Source organism: Gekko japonicus, unplaced genomic scaffold, assembly GCF_001447785.1.
Source record: "Gekko japonicus isolate JY-2015 unplaced genomic scaffold, Gekko_japonicus_V1.1 scaffold431, whole genome shotgun sequence".
NCBI lineage: Eukaryota > Metazoa > Chordata > Lepidosauria > Squamata > Gekkonidae > Gekko > Gekko japonicus.
The window spans coordinates 911,678-930,318 of NW_015162492.1; the positions used below are offsets into that span (position 1 = coordinate 911,678).

General features: G+C 42.4%; 1 protein-coding gene across 2 annotated transcripts in view; it reads left to right on the top strand.

The window, feature by feature from the left end:
• OSBP2 (oxysterol binding protein 2) overlaps positions 1-18,641 on the top strand; it is a 162,412-nt gene that overhangs the window by 18,582 nt on the left and 125,189 nt on the right. For both annotated transcript variants that reach the window (XM_015406049.1, XM_015406050.1), the window contains exon 2: positions 3,380-3,588. In XM_015406049.1, the coding sequence (XP_015261535.1) occupies positions 3,380-3,588 (209 nt within the window). The remainder of the gene's footprint in view (positions 1-3,379; positions 3,589-18,641) is intronic.

An 18,641-nucleotide genomic window follows, 5' to 3' on the forward strand; every position in this document is an offset into this window, starting at 1 on the left:
TACAAAGTAAAACTTTTGCTCACAAGACTCCACAGCTTAGAGGGAGCATTGCTTGCAGGCCAGCCTTTTCTACGCAATCGTATGGACTACAAACATGTTCTTAAAAGCCTTGATTTTCATAAGTTGGTTAGCAAAACAGGTGTGCTGTCCCACTCTATAGAATAAGTAAGCTGCCTGTTTACTTCTGTTTCAGGAAACTTCTTGACTCGGGTATTTGTCCCTTTCTCACAGCCATGGTTGTTCTGTGTTCTCCATCATGGCTGAAGTAACTTTGGCAGTACTTGTCAAGAGGTGTGTTAATGGGATAGGAAGAAGCAGTAAACGAGCAAGCAGTATAAGGTAGAAAATTGAGTATGAGTCACTCTTGATGGAGAAAAGTACCATTCTTCTTTTCCCTGCAGATTGCATTGTAATAAAGCTTAACCCTGTAGGAAAGTCCTATACATCATACCTCTGGAAATCTCAGCTTTTTAAATATCATTGGAGTACCAGTAGACAGCTTATATTTTCATGTGTAGGTGTTCTTTTCCTGTCAACTCACTTGGTACTGCATATTAGTTAAGTGATAAGATGCCTGGGTATAGACAAAAATGGTAAGCATTTGTAAAAAGCTATGAAATACAGTAAATACACACAGGAGAACTGCAGTAGGTAGACTGACACTTCTGTGCAATACTCAGATATATGCAAGATGAGTACACTGATGTTCAGAACAGCAGTAATTGGCAGTATCATAATCTTCCTAGGCAAACATTGCAAGTTCCAATGTTGGTCTGTTAGAGAAAAATCCAGAAAGAGCAGCGTGATACCCTGTGTATGTTTTACTTGAGACTATCCCACATGATGCATGTTATTGAGCAAATGCTTAAGTTCCTCAGAATTCTTCAGGCTGGGTATTCTGTACAGAAAAAGAAGAGAGATGTTTCAGGCAAATGTGTTTGCCTGCCTATTGACGCTATCTGGGGTTTAACGTGGACTCTGGTCCATGAAAAATTTTGCCATAGGAAGCCTTGGTGTTAAAGGTGCCCCACAATGCTTTTGGTGTCTGCTGTCACACACTGGTGTAGCTACTCCTCTGGACTTTGTTCAGCCAAGTATTTTATTTTGCAATTTCACATTTCTTTTGTGCCCCCGTGCTTCTGGGCAAACTGTTCTTGATTGTCAGTCTAATTTTGTGTTGCAATTGAGGGCAGTGCATATTTGTGTTTTCTCTGCTCAGGATTATCTCAAATTTGAGGCTTTGGAAACCTGCTTATGTCATCTTGTTATGCAATCGTTGAGATGCTAGTGCTGAATAGGAAAATCTGTCTGAATGTTGGTCTACTTGCCACTGAACAGTACAGTTAGGACTTTGTGTGTAGCAGTAGATGAGATGGCTTCAAACTGTTCCTTCTTGGAGAGCTTCCTCTGTGTGTGCATTTAGCTGGAAACTACACTTTTATTGATGACAGAATCAAGTTGCTTTTAAAAAAACCTTAAGTGCCCCAGGGACCTTCCTTTTCTCACCACATGTTCCCCCACTCACACTTCCCTGCCCACCCATCTGTCCCCCAACTGCCCGTGTCCTTTCCTCACCTGGTTGTGGGCCTTACTATCACCCACACTCACAGCCACCTTCACAGCCTGCGTGCCCTTTCCTTCACAAGAGTGGGTAGTGCATGCAGCTAGGAGCCCCTCCACCATGGCTGCCAGGAGTTCTGCTATTGTGCATCATCTTTACAGCCTTTTACTGAGCTGCTGGGCAGCACATGCAGGCAGAAATATAGATGGTGCTGCAGTCGTGTGTGAGTGGGTAGGGGAATGGTGCATTGGTGTGGGGGGGGGGCGACAGCCCTGGGCCATGGCAACTGTCCCACCTCAGGGCATGCTTATGCTATTTTGGGGCAGATGCTCTGTCTGCATTTCTTCCCATCCCCTTTTTAATTCCACAAGTGAGCTGCCTCTGAAGTACTAGGCTGACAGAACTCCTATAGAGGCATTGGCAGCCGGTGCTGCTATTTTCTGTGGATTGGTTTTAAGTTAGAATTCTTGGGCATGCACTGTATAACTGCTGTAATGTTAGCTTGTGCAGAGAAGACTTGTCTTCTTTCCCAGAACTTCACTTGGTACCACAGCTGTACCTGGTATTTTTGGCCACTGTGTGACAGAGTGTTGGACTGGATGGGCCATTGGCCTGATCCACCATTGGCTTCTCTTATGTCCTTATTTTAACTTATTTCAAATGTTCAGGAAATTCCATAACATACGTTATTGGGCTTTGTAGTTTCCCATGTATAACTGTTGTTGGAAAACTATTAATCCTCTTGAAAGAAAGTCATTCCAAATACTTTGGAGCAACCCGATTAATGTTTTTAATGGGCCTGCAGTACAGGTAGCTGAATTGTGGAGAACTTCATTTGTCTTTGGCATAAATTAATGTGGAAGTGCTTTGGGGGCATGCTGGATGTTTTCACAAGCAGGATGCTCCTGAGGGGCAAAAAGTCTCTGGGGCAGTTTGCTTGAAAGAGAACTAACTCCACAGATCCCCCAAAATGCTGTTTGTTCCTGTTAAAACTAAAATAAGCTTGCAGTTCTTGTCTGCCAGAATTTATAAGTTATATTTTACTAAAATTCTTTCACCAACCATTGCTAAGATTCCATATGCATCTTACCCAGGGATATTAGTATTCTTTGCCAAGAAAACAACCTATATTATAGGCAGACAAAAATTGTTTTTAGTTGAAATTGGCTACGTTTTTACAGAACTACAGGTTTAAGGAATTTGTATCTTATATGATGCAGAATGTGATTGCAGTTAATTAAGAGGGGCTTCTAATCTCTGGATGTTGCACATGTATGAATTCTTGGTTTTGGATTTCTTGTCCTTTCTGCGTAACTTTACATGGCTTCTCCTCCAGCCTCCACAGCATCTATCAAATTCCAGACCTTTTTTGAAGAGATTTCTGATGCATAACAAGATATGCAAGAAGTAATTGTATGCAAAATGATTTTTATAAGCTGTTGATGAACACAGAAACAGGGTATAGTTTTATTAGAACTTCAGTAGACACTAGGTGTGGGTCCAGTCATGCTTAGGTTTTCTTTGTAATCGTGAGAGCAAGTTGCTCCACTTAAAAAAAATAATCAGTATTTCACACAATACTCTGTGGTTCTACAGTGAAAGTAGTATTTTACAGTATAGCTGTGGTCATATTTCCTAGGTGCATTGGTTTTATCAAACTAATCAGTTACTGGGGTGAATTCCTCAAGTAGTGTTGCTGAACGCTCACTTTTAATGCCAGGCAGGGAAGTGCTTATTTCTTGGCTGTAGCCACTTTTTTTTTAAGGATGCCGATGCGAAATCTAGGGCATTTATCTCTCTCTTTTACTACTTTTGCAGGACCCAGGCTGAAATGGCTCACACTTGCCGAGGAACCATCAACCTGTCAACAGCCCACATTGATACAGAGGACTCCTGTAACATTGTGCTTTCAAGTGGGGGAAGGACATACCATCTAAAGGCTAGTTCAGAAGTGGAACGGCAGCGGTGGGTCACAGCTCTGGAGCTGGCTAAGGCCAAAGCCATTCGTATGAGGGACAACCAGTCAGGTAGAGTTGGCGCTTGGTGCATACACATGGGAAAGGTCCATCAAAACTCTTATGCCTTCTTGCAGACCTTCCCAAGTAATGGAAGAATTTGCTGGAAGACTGAGATTCAAAAAAGGGCTGTTCATCAGTATTCTTGGAAGAGGGCTGCAGTGGAAGTGCTGGGTTAATTGAAATGGCTGATCTTGAGTTCTGTAGTTCTGGAAGAAATTCCTGAGAATTAAGGATTCTAAGTTTACTGTAGGCAATGAAGTGGCATGGGTTTGGTTGTACAAGGCAGCCAAGTTCTTCAGCAGAATGGAAAGGACTTGGTTGCTTGTTCTCAAAGCCTGACTAGGTTAGATGAATCCAACATAACAAAACAGTTCTTCATGTAGCTGTGAGTCTGACCCAGTTGAGATCAGAAGCAGCACTTCATTGCTCAGAAGCAGGAACAATGTCCTGCCCTTGTACCTTGCAAAGCATACAATATAAAAGTTCTGAATTAATTCAGTCTCAAGTCTTATGCCCTCTTGATAAAAACACTTTATTTTAGAGTGGTGAAGCATGACAGGGATGCTAGTGTTACCTGTGATCAAGGTGAAATGAGGAGGGCTTTGTAGACGTGGAGACTGAGTTGGAGTTTTTTTTTTTAATTAATTTTATATAAACATACAAAAATAAAAAAGATAGTTCACAATTGCATTTTTAAAGGAAGAACATGCCAGTGTATTGATTGAATTGAACAACACAAGTATTAGAAAAATAAACTTTTGAGTCTGTTTCCTCTTCCACATGTAAGTTGTCAAGTCGTTCATCAGTATCACAGACCAAACTCTTAGCAAATATTCTTTCGTACCCAGACTCATTGGTTGATTCCGTATGCATAGTTTTGATATTCTGGCTACAAAGCTTCAGTTTTTGTTTTACTAAATATAAATGTTCACTTTTATTTGCTTGTGTTTACTATCAAATAAATTATAGGAGAGAACACAATTGTGTGTATCATAAGCTTTTGGATGTTATCAGTTACTAAAGATCAGAATCTTTTCATTATCACAGAATTCCTCTACATACACATCAGAGTTCCGTTATATCTCCCACATTTTGAACACATTAAATTTTTCATATTTTTTGCCAATCTGCTGGGAATATAGTACCAGTGATAAAAAAGCTTCAATTTTTTTTTATTTAATGCTCTAACCCAGAGGTGGGCAAACTGCAGCTCGGGAGCTACATGCGGCTCTTTCACACATATTGTGTGGCTCCCAGCAAGGCGGCTGGGGAAGTGAAGGGGAGGCATGCCTTCCTGATTGGTCTTCCCTTCCCCAGCCAGTGTTCCCCTCCCTGGGTAGCTTGAGAAGAGGGGGAGCAGAGAAGGAAAGAAAGCGACTTTAAATATGTTCTCAAAGCCCACCTCCCCCGCCAGCTGGCTCGGAGAAGGCATTTGTCTCTTTAAATCCCTTCTCCAAGCCAAGATGGCTGGCAGCTGAGCCAGCCGGCAGGGTGGGGGTGGGGGAGGTCTTGAAAGATACATTTAAAGTTCCTTTCTTTCCACCTCTCCCTCCCTCCCCCCATCTATTTGCTTTCTTTGTTTCTCTCTCTTTTCTTTCTTTCCACCTCTTTCATTCTTTCTACCTCTCTCTCTATCTTAAACAAATAAATATAATTGGACAAATAAATATCATTATCAGTATTTGTTTTTACACCTTTTGTTTTTATTTTGGGCAGTCTCTTTTGCATATTTTCCAATAAAAATGTGTGTGTGATATTTGTTCATGTCTTGTGGCTCTCAAACTTCTGACATTTATTCTATGTGGCTCTTACGTTAAGCAAGTTTGGCCACCCCTGCTCTAAATACATTTTATGATATGGCGAATTACCTTTTTGTTTTGTTTCTGAAAAAATGGCTCCATTATTTGAAAATCAATAAGCCTGAATAATTCAGTTGCTAGTAACACTTCCAAAAGACTCAGATGTAATGGCTCTTAGGGTTATAAAGGTAAGTAGTTGCCTATTTATTCTTTAAATAGCACCTATCCATTCAGTAAACAGTTCACATATGGTAAAGTTTTAAATTTTCTCTTCCAGCACCCTTTTCAAATTTGCTCTCCTTAGACCGTTATCAATTTCCTCGGTGCAGTCCACTGCTCTTAATTTCTTCTTCCTAATTTCTAGGATAAAGTTTCTAAACTGAAAGTGCAAATAAATGAAATATTTTAATTAGCAAAGTTTCAGAGTGTCTGTGAAAATTGGCAGTCTCTTCTGAAAGACTAGCCTTCAGATTTCTGTATGCAAAAGCAACAAAAGCATTGCAGTTAGTACCTTCAAGCTTCTAAAATGCTCATACCAAAACCTAAATCTTTTTAATTAACAGCTTCCCAATTCCAAAAAAGCTGTGAAATCAGCAAAATCTCCAAATGTTTATATGCAGCAGTAGTAATATCATTATATGCAATACTTTGAATTTTAAGGCATGTATGCAAAAGCAAAGTCATTATAGTCAGCAGTATTCAGAATCGAATATAACCTGCTTCCTAAAATCTAGTTAGAGAATGGCAACAAAATTTTCTAAGCTGTAGATTAATAAAGATGTGTGCCGAGTTGCTGATTCCTCATATTAAGGAGCTTTATGAAGTCAGTGTGTCCTGTACCTCCAAATATTCCAGAACAGACATATTTTCCACCTCCGTATTCGAGATCAGTCCTTGGTTAAGGGCCTTTCCTGTTTATAAGGTACCTTTTTGCATGTTACCCATAGCACTGCCCTAGCTCCCAAAGGGAAGAACTCCCATACCAAAAGTGGGTTCCCTTAATGGTGGTCTGATCGAGGTGTTAATTCTGCTCCTGCTGATCGAAAGAAATATGTCAAGGCTTCTTGGGCAGCCACCAGCCATCAGATGTTCTCCCTTGGCCACCACAAGACAGCTTTAACAGACTTCAGTTTGTTGCCTTTTGGAGACATGTGCAAAATGTCATGTATAAAGTAAACCTGTGTGATAAAAATTTCTTTGCAGATAGAATGTGAGCTGTTAACATAGGCAAGAATCTTAAGCAGGCCAAATGCAGCCCATCTGGGGCTTGGTATACCTTCTGTGCCTGCTGTCTGTCTGCAAAAACATTACTGTGCACTTGGGAAAACATAGTAAACAGCCTTGATAGGGCTTGCTAATTGGGCAGTACTATGTTTAGCATGGCCTGCTTACATTTACAGTGGGGAAAGGAGCTACTTCGGGCTTTTGTCGAGTCAAGGCAGAGAGTGCATTTTTGTAATTTCCTTTCCTCACTCTCATATGCCTTTAGGATTGGCCCATTTAATAAAGTGTAAAAACATTGATCTCTTGCTAATTTTCATAAAATGTGTCTAATTCTACAGATTCAAAATAGCTATCGTAAGAGTTGCATGTAATGACAAAACCTGCTGCTTTGTACAATACATTGTACACATTTTAATCAAAGGCAGAGTGAGTTTCTGGGAAACGCTGAAATATATTGTCTCTGGGTCAGCTGGCAAACTGGGCATTCTGAATCTATGATTTTATTTTCTTAATGTTTTTGAAATGGTTTCATGGGGTAAAGTATTTGTGATAGGTTTGCAATTTGATCAATAAAACCTCAAAACTGATTTTCAGTCTTTGTACTGAAAAAAGCACCTTTCTTGCCATTACTCCTGCTTGATTTAGGATAACAGTTTTATTTATCCAGGTAATTCCATATTTCAATATGTTGAAGGCTTTCATGGCCAGAATTCATTAGTTGTTTTAGATTTTCTGGGTTGTATGGCCATGGTCTTGGTACTGTAGTACCTGACATTTCGCCAGCAGCTGTGACTGGCATCCTTAGAGGTATAACACAGAAAGATGGAGTACTCTCTGTATCAATGTGAGAAGAAAGATGATAGGCAGGTAATTTTTATCTACTCAGGAAGGTGGGATAGGGCTGAGTCATTATCTTGTAGGAGTTTCCCAGGTTGTGACCTGCTAATGGAGGAGCTTTCCTGAGGAGGTTCTTTTGCATATGGATTCGCTGCTGAAATTCTAATCTTATCTGTAGTATATATATATATTTATCACACTTTTACCCCGTCCTCCCACCAAGGCGGCTCAGGGCGGTTGTTAAGATGTAGAGCATTTTGTGTTTTTCAGGACAGGAAACCATGCTGTATTTATTTTTAAACTTTCTTCTTTCCTGTTTAAATTGTGTTTAGGTTTATGAATTTCAATGGCTTCCCTGTGTAATCTAACATGGTAATTGGATGTGTTGTCCAGCATTTCAGTGACTTGGAATAAGATACTGTGTCCTGTTTGAGTTAGGCTATATTCTGGCAAAACATCATATACTACAATGCCAAGACTACAGCCATACAGTTGGGAAAATCTACAACAACTAATCAATTCCATATTTCCTTAGTGTAATCCCAAACAATGTCATGAAAAATATTTGGAAGGTGATTGGATATTGGGCTCGCTATCCTGAAAGTTGTTAATGCCTTAAGATACATTGGGAATGTTCATGTGGTTTCCTTTGGTTATGGAACTGCACCTATCAATCACTTCTGTATTCTCTCTGGTCAATTTTAAACTGTTTATTTTGCTTCCCCCAGTTGTGTGCTTCAGTACCGAAAGTATCAGAGCCATGTACATGAATTCCATATCTGAAAATATTTTAATATATTGCAAGCGGAAATAGTCTTTGCTCTGTTTGTACACTCCCTTTCTGCGTCTGTCAGTATAAACATGCAGGGGGAAAGCAAGCTGAGTTTTACCATCTGGCTAGAGTAACCCTATCTTGAAGAAGGGAACTGAACAATACTTCATGGAGAATTAGTGAGTTGTCCCACGGCCATTCCAACCCCCTCAACCAAACAGTTATTAATCCGGCCATGTTGGATCCATTGCTCAGTCCAGTGGACCATTGTAGTTACCTTTTATAAGGAGCTCATTAGTGAGGTTGTAATTCAGAAGGTCCCGATTTCATAGTGCTTTAAAAGATAGCGCTGTCAATTATGGATTAGAGGGATTTATAATCCTCTCTAGAGATGATCCAACCTGTTTCAGGCTGTTTCTGTCAACTGAGGGGACCCACGCAGCCTCCTATGATTTTGGGGGAACCAGGTTTATGTTAAACTATAAACCTTCCCCTCAGTTACCAGATGTTCTAAAGGTAGCGAGTGTCTAGGCTTTGGGTTCGCTGCTGAGAGGTAAGTTTTGTGGTGCACAAGTAGAATGTGGAGGTCCCCGAGGCAGGAATTTTATATTAACCACAAAGATTGATTTATTTACAGACTGGTTTCCATGAACAGATCTGCAGCACAAGTCTCCAGGTAGACAAAGGAAAAACCTGACTGAGGCACATTGATTTAGAGAGTAGTTTGAATTTTCTTTAATACTTTCAAGCATAAACAGGCTTTTACTGACTAGCCACTCGGTTGAATCCTAATACACACACACAGAGGATTCCACCCGCACCAGCCTGCCCTTTCCCAAGAGTCAGACTAAAAGATATATAAGGTCTGTTTGGTACAAGAGACAGGCCTAGCTATCAGGTTTTCTGTTCTCTCCTAGAGGTAGAGCTAAACCACTCTGCCACCCTACCAAGCAGAGCTACCCTTCGCTCTGTCTGCTCTTTTCCTGAGCCAGACCTTGAGCTCTCACTGTTCTCTCCCTGAGGCAGAATTCAACCCCTCCTGTGTTTCCCTCTGACATTCCGTCCGGCCCACTTCTAAAAGGTGATTGGATGCTGGAGCAGCTCTCCCATAGGCGCAAGTGAGTGGCTGTTTCTGCCTTCAGGGGCAGGACTGCCTCCTCTCTGTTACACAACCATCTTATGTATGTCCAACCTGGGATTCGTAGCATGTTTGTAACCTGTGATCATCTATCTATCTACCTACCGTGTAGAGTTTGTAGCAGTAGACCATGAGAACAGCCTGTGGAGACTGCCCTCTCTGCAGCCATGGGGGCCCATAAATGAGGCATCCTGTAAACTATTGGTAGAATAAGTTGAGAAGCTTGTTAATAAATCATGCCATAAAGATATGTCTTGTTTGACCATGGTGGTTTTGTCTGCTTGGTCTTAATGGATGCCACTTCCTTCGCTTTCTGGCTTTTGAATGAAAGCTTCCTGCTCTTCCATGTTGCTTGGGAAGCTTTGTAAGTCAAAAGCTTTCCAGTAAATGCTGCAACTTGGTGGGGTCCCTTCAGCCAAGAATGTTTTTAGATTGCCTAGAGGTTTGTGCTTAAAAAAAAAAATACTGATATGTTAAGGTTGTTACACAGTGATGCTGTTTTAATGCTTCCCCAGCAAAATTCTCTGAAGCTGACCCCCCAACCACACCTCTTTAGCTTTATATTTTTAAACAAATGTGGGCCAGAGTAGTGATTAATTTGAAGGTATGTTCAGCCCTGTAACTGAATTTTCTGTCCATTACTGAAGATGGACTTTCTCTGAGTCATTCTCTGAGTCAGCTGGAAAGTAGAATCCTTCCAAGCATAAGAATACCCCCCCCCGTCTCATAGCAACCCCCCCTTTTTAGACTTTAGTGAGTGCAGCTGCTAGGCTGTTCTGAGCCCAAACATCCGGATCAGAAGAAAGGAGTAGCTTCAGAAGGGGGGACACAGCTGGGCTTGAGCAGAGATGCTTGTTATGAATTTAACATTCTTCTTAAATTGCAATACTGGTATCCATATATGGAAGATGGAGCAATAGGAGAGCTCGCTCGACAGCAAAGGAGGATTCATGACTGTTGCTTTACTTTCACTTTTATGGCATGCACTGCTGTAAACGAAGCTGTTTCATTCCCTGTGCCCATCTCCTGCTATTGCTGTTGCCTGATGCTCATCTCCACTTAATGTCTCACAGCTCCAGGGAGATAACAATTCTGTTTTTTTAACTTGGTGTTGTCCCCCCCTTCCCCTGTCTTCATGCATACAAGTAACAGCATGTGTGCACATAGCCGCCCTGAGCCCGTTCGCGGGGAGGGCAGGGTATAAATACAAAAATAAATAAATATAAATACAAAATAAAGATATCCATGGGTGGGTCAGTCCGGCAGTCTCTCAAGGCTCTGTTTAAAGCATAGAGCATAAAGCTCTAAAATATTAAACTTAGATCTCTCCCCCCGCCATAACAGTTGGTTGTATTTTAAGGCCTTGAACTGAATTTCCAAGAGCAGTTGTTAAGATCCCCATGGGTCATATGTTAACGCAGCTACTGACTCATTCTGTTTGCTGGCCTTAACAGAACTTACCCTGCTTTCTGTGCAGAGGTTCTGTTATAATACAGATCTCCAGGCATGATTTTTGCAGTGCCCTTTCTGCTGCTGGCTTCCCTGGAAGTTTGGCCTCCCAGTTTAACTGGCGTGTGTAGCTGTGGAAGCACTTGGCACTTGCTGCCACGTCGAGCAACCTTTACCTATTAAATTGCTCTTTGGCTACAGTGCTATTAGAAATCCTTAATATAGGACAGTGGTGGCGAACCTATGGCACGGGTGCCAGAGGTGGCACTCAGAGCCCTCTCTGTGGGCACGCATGCCATTGCCCCAGCCAGGCCCAGACCATCATTAAAGTGTCGAATTCTCTGCCAAATAATTTTAAGTAAATGAAAGCATTTGGGATTGCTTTCCTTACTTTGTTTGGATCATCTTAAGTTAATGTATGAGTTGTTTTTTCTAAAGTAAAACCTCAGTATTCAGGTTAAATTGCCGTGTTGGCCCTTTGCGATAAATAAGTGGGTTTTGGGTCGCAGTTTGGGCACTCGGTCTCTAAAAGGTTCGCCATCACTAATATAGGATATCAGATGCTAGAGTTGCATTGAGTCCTGAAGTCCTGTAGTGGCCTAAAGAAGGCATCTGCAGATTTGGCTGAATCATAGTATCTCCACCAATGGTTTCTGTTGCCAGTGTGGATGTTTCTGCTGGTCACAGGAAGTCCAGCTGTTTGCAATACCAGTGCAGCACCAGGAACTGTGACACTACGGTCGAATCTGCATTTGCATTTTTAAATCAGTTTCGTGCTGCTGTGACGCTGTCTTTCTCTATGCTTGTTTGAATATTGTTTGGAGAAGATTTTTTTAAAGCAGTGCAGAGGTGAAATGACAGTGGAGCCGCCACAAAAAGGCAATAAACATGCAGACGTGCAAAAGTATGCTAGCACTGTTGAGGTGTGAAAATGAAACCAAATGTAGACAGCTTTTTTGATGTCAGAGAGCTGGGACGCCGGTGGGAAAGACAAATGCAGATTCGACCAATATCAATCCTTTCTCTCAGTCCTGTGTGCTGGCTTGCCATGCAGTGAATTACAGGATTTTGTCATGGAAAATTTTGTGAAATCACTTCACTAGTGGCTTTAAATGCCCCCTATTGGCAGCTATTTTTACCAGTCTTTCTGTGGCCAGCTTTCTGGAATTTTAGCCACCAAATCCCATGATTGCTAGCGCCCCTCCCCCCCAATTCAGCATTAATGATGTATTTTTTAAAAGTAATGATCATTACTAACTGCTCGGTATTTTGATCTGCAAATGAGAAGCAGTGTTGTGTTGGAATCACTACGCAAAAGTACATAATACAAAAGTAGGGATGGGGCAGTATGAGGATGATGATAATGCTAAGATGTCTTACAGTGTTCCTTGTAAGAATCGCAACCGTGGACAATACTTGTAGCACTTGAGTATTCAGTGAATGCTGAAGTGATAGGGACAAAGTATCAGGTTTTAACAAATAACTCTGGATTGTCTGACAAGTGGCAGTAACCCTGATCTCATGCTAATTCTGCACGGATGTTATACTGTTGAGAACTTTAGTTTTTAAAAGCTAGCTTTTTTACAGTCTTCATAGTTAAAGGTAACCTTAGAAACTTGCAGGCAGACACACCTGGAAAGTTATTTGGAGATGTCTGCATAGTAGTTAAGTGTCCAGGTAGGACAACTGAGATGTAGTTAAGCTCTTCCAGTCCAGCTGTTGTTCATCTTCAGAAACAGCAAAGGTAATATTTGAAGTGCTAGAGCATTATTGAGTCAGTGGCATTTTAAAAAAAAGACATTTTACATTATTCCTGAACTACCTGGCGTCACCTATGTGGAGCTGAAGAAGGTATACATCCCCCCCCCCTCCACTTATTCTCACAACAACCTGTAAGGAGTGTCTATTAGAGAATGACTGGCGTAAGATTACCCTGTGAGCTTCATTGCCAAGTGGGGAGTTAATTCTAGTCTCGTAACACTGTGCTGTACATACTCTCAAGCAGTTGCATTGAAGCTACCCAGACTGCAGTTCATGTAATAAACATAAAAGGTCATAAGTGTGACCAAATGGGGTTTCTATTTTGAGCTTCTCAGTTCTGAGTGTAGAGTTTTGTGCCCTGTACTTCTTCCTTTTCCTGTGGTTTGCAGCTCTTTCCTCCCCCAAGCCACAGTTCCATAAACTTTCAAATTCTGCAAAACATCCATTATCCAAGTTCAGAAAGAAGCTAGGACTAGGATTACAGAATTAGAAATCAATACAAAACAATTGAAGTTGAAATGTAACAATCATATGTGTTCCATTACAGTCATATTTGGCTGAAAGCTTGTATTTAACAATGTTGTATGTATTTATGCCTGTTTGGAAACATTGTTCTGTTTTATCTTTTGCATTCATGTCTTTCAGAGTAAAACTCTTGTGTTTTTTTATGTGTTCGTATGTGTGTTCATTTCAACTGCTGAAATCATACTGTCTCCCAGTGTTGCTGCTTCCATTAACCTGATTTCACACATGTAACAATCCATCTTTTCAACTGTTAATAAATGTTGCATGTAACCTTTTGTGGTTTGCTTTTTCAGTTTTTTGTTTGAAATTTCAAGTAACAAAACACACAACCATTTCATTCTGCTGCAACTGCCATCATTTTCCCCGAGAGGTTCCGTTCCCCTCACCTTCTCCCTCCTCACTAATCATGCCTTTGCATTTCGAAGGTGCAAAGAAACAGCAAGCAGAACAGTCTTCTGGGGTTTGGGCTGCATACACAGCTGCCTTCCGTGTTGCACCAGCACACTTCCATGTCAAGCCAGAAGCTTACAAGGAGTTAGATTCTGCCTTAATACTGCACATTGATTTTCAACATAGACGGTAGACGGTGTGTCTGGTCACCCAAATGGTGTACAAAAGCAGGGAGTGGGGCCAGCAGGTGGCGCTGCTGGATCAGTCTGACACACTTAGAACAGCAGAGATGCAAGAAAAAAGAACCCACCTGTTCCTTCCCAGCCTGATGACAGACATGCTGTCTTGGAGACTTAACCTCTTCCACACTGTCATTTTTGTCACTCGTTTGTCCCTATTGCTTCAGGGTCCCCCCCCCCCCATGTGTTTTGCTCTCTCTATTAGCCCCAGAGAGAGAGCAAAACACATGTGGAAAGGGGGGGGGGGGGAGACTCAAAGCAATAGGGAAAAATGAGTGACAGGTGACAGTGCGGAAGTGGCCATACTGAGTCCTGATCCCCAAAAATTCAGGTGCCTATTGCCTGCTTCTCTTCAGCTTAGCCTAAATGATCCCCGTCTTTCCCAAACTACTGTAGTTTTCATAGTCACATTAGGCTTGGCTGGTCCCAAGTGGCTTATGCCAAAATACCCATGTTGGTTATAGAATGGTCAGAGTGAAAGGGTGGATTGGTTGGAAGCCCCCCTCCTGCTCTAAAAACCTAAATGGTTTTCCTTTCCAGCCAGGGAAGCCTGAATTGCCCAGCCCAGGTACTCTAAATGCTCAAACGCCGGCATGTCTAGACAAGCTGAAATGTACAAGGATGCACAGAGGAAGTGGGGCAGAGGACAAAAGGCTCTCCTTAGTTGTCTTCTCCTTGGTCGAGTCTATTCTCAGCTTCCTCCTCATTGTTCCTCATTATCTGTCCCCCCCCCTCTCCCTTTTGTTCCCTGGCGTTCTCCCTCTTCCTATATACACCTTCAGGCCTTGTTTGTCAGCTGCTTCCTCTTCTCCCAGCAGCTAGTGACAGTGAAAAGGCTTCTCTGAGTGGCTTTTCTAGGTTAGTACCTGCAAGTAGCTTCTTTGGGAGGTTTCCCCCCCCCCTACAACGGCATCTTGGGGTGCATTTTCTTTGATGGCAGAGGAGAAGGTGGTCAGCAAACTGCCCCCTCCCTTATTTAACTCAGCCAGCTTCACTCTTCCTTTGCCTAGCAGACCCTTGAGCCAAGGGCCTTGTCCTTGGGTGCTAAAACAGTCTTGGCCTGTGGGAGGGAATGGGAGCAGGAGGTTGGTCCTTTGCTGTTAGCAGGCAGTCCATAGAGACCCTAGTGTTGCTTTGGGTGTACTTCATGGCATGGAAGGCTATCTAAAGGTTGAGATAGGATTTGTAAACACAATATGAGACCTCTGAAATTCAAGCTATATGAAGCTGCCTTGACGGCCTCTGGGAGGAAGGACATGGTAGAAACATAAATTGAAATAAGTGTAGGTCATTAGGTATTCTCCCCCTCACCCCCCACCCCCAAAATAGGTTTTTTTGCATCTTCAGTCATGGTGGGTGACCAACAGGCTTATGTTCAGCTAGTTTGCTGCAAATTTGTTCTTTGATAAACCCGGTTGACAGATGTAGCAGACTGCTGCATCCCTTTCAGGATCATCTCCTCATGACCTGGCCTGGCTTCTTGGCATGTCTTCATCCTGACAGGACTCACAGGTTTGTCCTTCCCAAAACAATTCTGAAAGGAGGCAAAACTCTGTAGCTAATTAGGGGAGGGGCTGTGGCTCTGTGGAAGAGCCTCTGCTTGGTATGTGGAAGGTCACAGGTGGTATCCCCAGCTACTCCAGTTAAAGGATTTGGTAGTAGGTGATATAAGATCTCTGCCTGACACTTTGGAGAGCAGATGCCAGTCTGACTATTTATTATTTCGATTTATAGCCCGCCCTCCCCGCAAAAGTGGGCTCAGGGCGGGTCACAGACAGGCATACACCTGCACATAAAAACATTTTTAAAACCATTTAAAACATTATACAACATTACAAAATACACAATACTGACTGATGGACCAATGGTCTGATTCAGTGTAAGGCAGCTTCATGTGTGAAATCCAGTTCCTTGATGTGTGTAATTATTTAAGGGATGACTGTTCATCTTTTTGAAAACGGTTATGCATTAAAATGTTGGTTGCCACAAGTCTAGTGCTGTTATATGTTGAGGCTTATAACAGGAAGGCTTAATAGTGTGACTTGAGGTTGTTCTGTTAAGGTTAGATTTCTCTGATCCATAAAGGGAACCATGGCTTATTAGGTCCTGACTTTTGAACAAAGTCTTGGTCGCATGTGGGAGAAGATGGAGGAAGTTTGATCTCATAAAAAGCTGCGTATTGATCCTGAAAACTGAGTGCCACAGAAAGCTTCTTAGAAGTATTTGCACACATTCTGTGTCTACTGGCTATGACTATTTTAGCAGTTCAACTGAAATGTATAATCTGGGGTCCCCAGAACCTTGCCTGAGTGTGAGGATCCATGCAGGTGGAAAGTGCCATGAAGTCGCAACTGACTTATGGCGATACCGCAGGGTTTTCAAGGCAAGAGACGTTCAGCCTCTGCCTTGTGACCTTGAACTTCCTTGGTGGTCTCCCATCCAAATATTAACCAGGGCTGACCCCACTTAGTGTCTGAGAGCTGATGAGATCAGGCTAGCCTGGGATATCGAGGTCAGGGAGCAAGGGTCCTTTTTAGCACTGGGATATTTTCTTAGACTTTAATGTACAAAACACTGACCTCTGGAGAAATAGCAGCCAGGATGCTGATCAAAGAAGTCTCCTTGATGTACGATGTACAGAGTATAGAATTTCTTTCATTGGGATCGTGTTTTGGTGAGTAATCTCCTGCATGGATCTGTACTGGGGGCAAACAATGTCAGAAATGCCTATGCTTATTGCAGTGGCACAATTGAGCTTTACATGACTGCTGCCGGTGCAGGTAAGAACTGTTCTGAACACCTAATTGTAGGTTGTAGCTGTGGATAATCCTGAGGGGTGTGGGTAGAAGAAATAGGGCTCTTACAGTGTAAAATCTGTGTGCATTTATCCCTGGCATAAAGAACATGGAGAGGAAAATCTGAAAATATCAACTTAATAGATGCAAGTGTATATTTCTTTATATATCAATATGGTCAGCATTTTGCTGTCCCAAGTTTTCTTGAGAGTGCAGTCAGCAAGTGTATTTTGCGGCAGCCTTGATATGGTTTACGATTTTATTTGTATCCCCACTCTGCAATGTAAAAACTTACTGTTTTACTTCTGGTCCATTGCTGTCTCAGCCTAACCTGTCTATCTCATAGGGTTACTGTGAGGACAACCCTGTGCAAGGTCAGTACGTGCAGAGGGGGAGTGGTCAAAACATCAGCCCCACCGCTTCCTGTGTTCATGTGCTTACATGCCTACATAGGCCCCGTCCCTGTGACCAGGAAGGTTCAAAAAGAAGCAGTCATAGGGGTGTGTAGGTGTATAGGGTGCTGTGTCCATATTTATGCAAATACCCATAGGGACAGCACACTCTCCACTCTTGTACACACATTGTCTTATTCCTGCTTATAAGGTGTGTACAGGGCGAATAGGGCCAATTAATAGAGTCTTTGGTATACTTAGGCCTGTGTGCCCAGCTAGCTATCAGCTTCAGTCTCCCAGGGAGGGCCATTCTGTACATGCAGTGAGGAGTCTTTAAGCAGCGGCTGGGTAAACACTTGTCAAGGATGCTGCTTTGAGCAGGGGGTTGGACTAGATGGCCTGTACGGCCCCTTCCAACTCTGTAATTCTATGAACAAAGTAATTGATACTTTTTGTTTGTAAATACTTCGAGTGCAAGCATTAATGAAAACTGAAGCGGACAGTATGTTTTGTTGGTCTGGCTCATCTATTTCAGTTTCAAAAGGCAAAGAGCCAGTTTGGTGTAGTGGCTAAGTGTGCGGACTCTAATCTGGGAGAACCGGGCTTGATTCCCCACTCCTCCACTTGCACCTGCTGATGTGACCTTGGGCCAGTCACAAGCTCTGGCACAGCTGTCCTTGAAAAAGAGCAGTTTCTGTCAGAGTTCTCTCAGCCCCACCCACCTCACAGGGTGTCTGTTGTGGGGAGGGGAAGGGAAAGGAGTTTGTAAGCCGCTCTGAGACTCCAAGTGAAGGGCGGGGTATAAATCCAATCTCTTCTCTTCTTCTTCAAATGGAGTCTGTATCCTCTCTGGACTTCCCCTGACCTAGTGGATTAGTTTCCTTTTATAGGTGGATAGGCTGCCATTGATTACCTGGAGGACCAATGCAGGTGTGGAGGTGAGTTAATTGGCCAAAAGAAGGCAGTGCACACCTCCAGGGTATCTAACCAGCTCATCTTCTCTTAGCCAAAAAGCATATTTCCTCCTCCCATGTAGCTGTGTCTGGAAACCATTTCCAAAAGGAGAATTTTGGAAGCAGGAATTTGAGAGGCTAGGGAGGGGCGAAATAAAACAGACACATCTGCTTCTGATATCTCCAGTGATCATATGATGATGTAGTAGTTAAACTGATTACAAATTGCTGCTTTTTATAGCTTAAGTACATAATGGGTCTGTTCTTTATTCAAGCATCATATGTTAATTGCAGAAGACTTGTGGCTCCTTTGTAGCCAGCTTTCTCTCTCACCCAGTTATGTGGTGGTCTTTCCATCTCAAAAATAAAATAGCAAAAGGGAATGGTTTGTATCTATTATCTTTCTGCTCACTGTATTTATATCCTAACCTTTTGTGCAGATGCTACAAGTGGCATATGTGGATCTTCTGTGTTCCATTTTATCACTTCAACAACACTATGAGGCAGGATAGGCTGAGAAAGAAAGTGACCCAAGGCTACTCAGTGTTTGCTAAACAGCAAGATGGGGGGAGCTGTGTTTGAGAAATTCAGTAGGATGAATCTTATATGGTCATGAGTTTGAAATTTGCATCAGAACTCCTCTTATGGCAATGGTTGTATGAAGACTCATAAAGTTAGTCTGGGTTGCAAACTGAATGCCTTCCATGCCAAATGCAACTGCAGGGGGCAGCATTGCAGCAGCAAGCCAGTCACAAAACCCTCTCCAGTCAGCCCTGTTAGTCAATGTC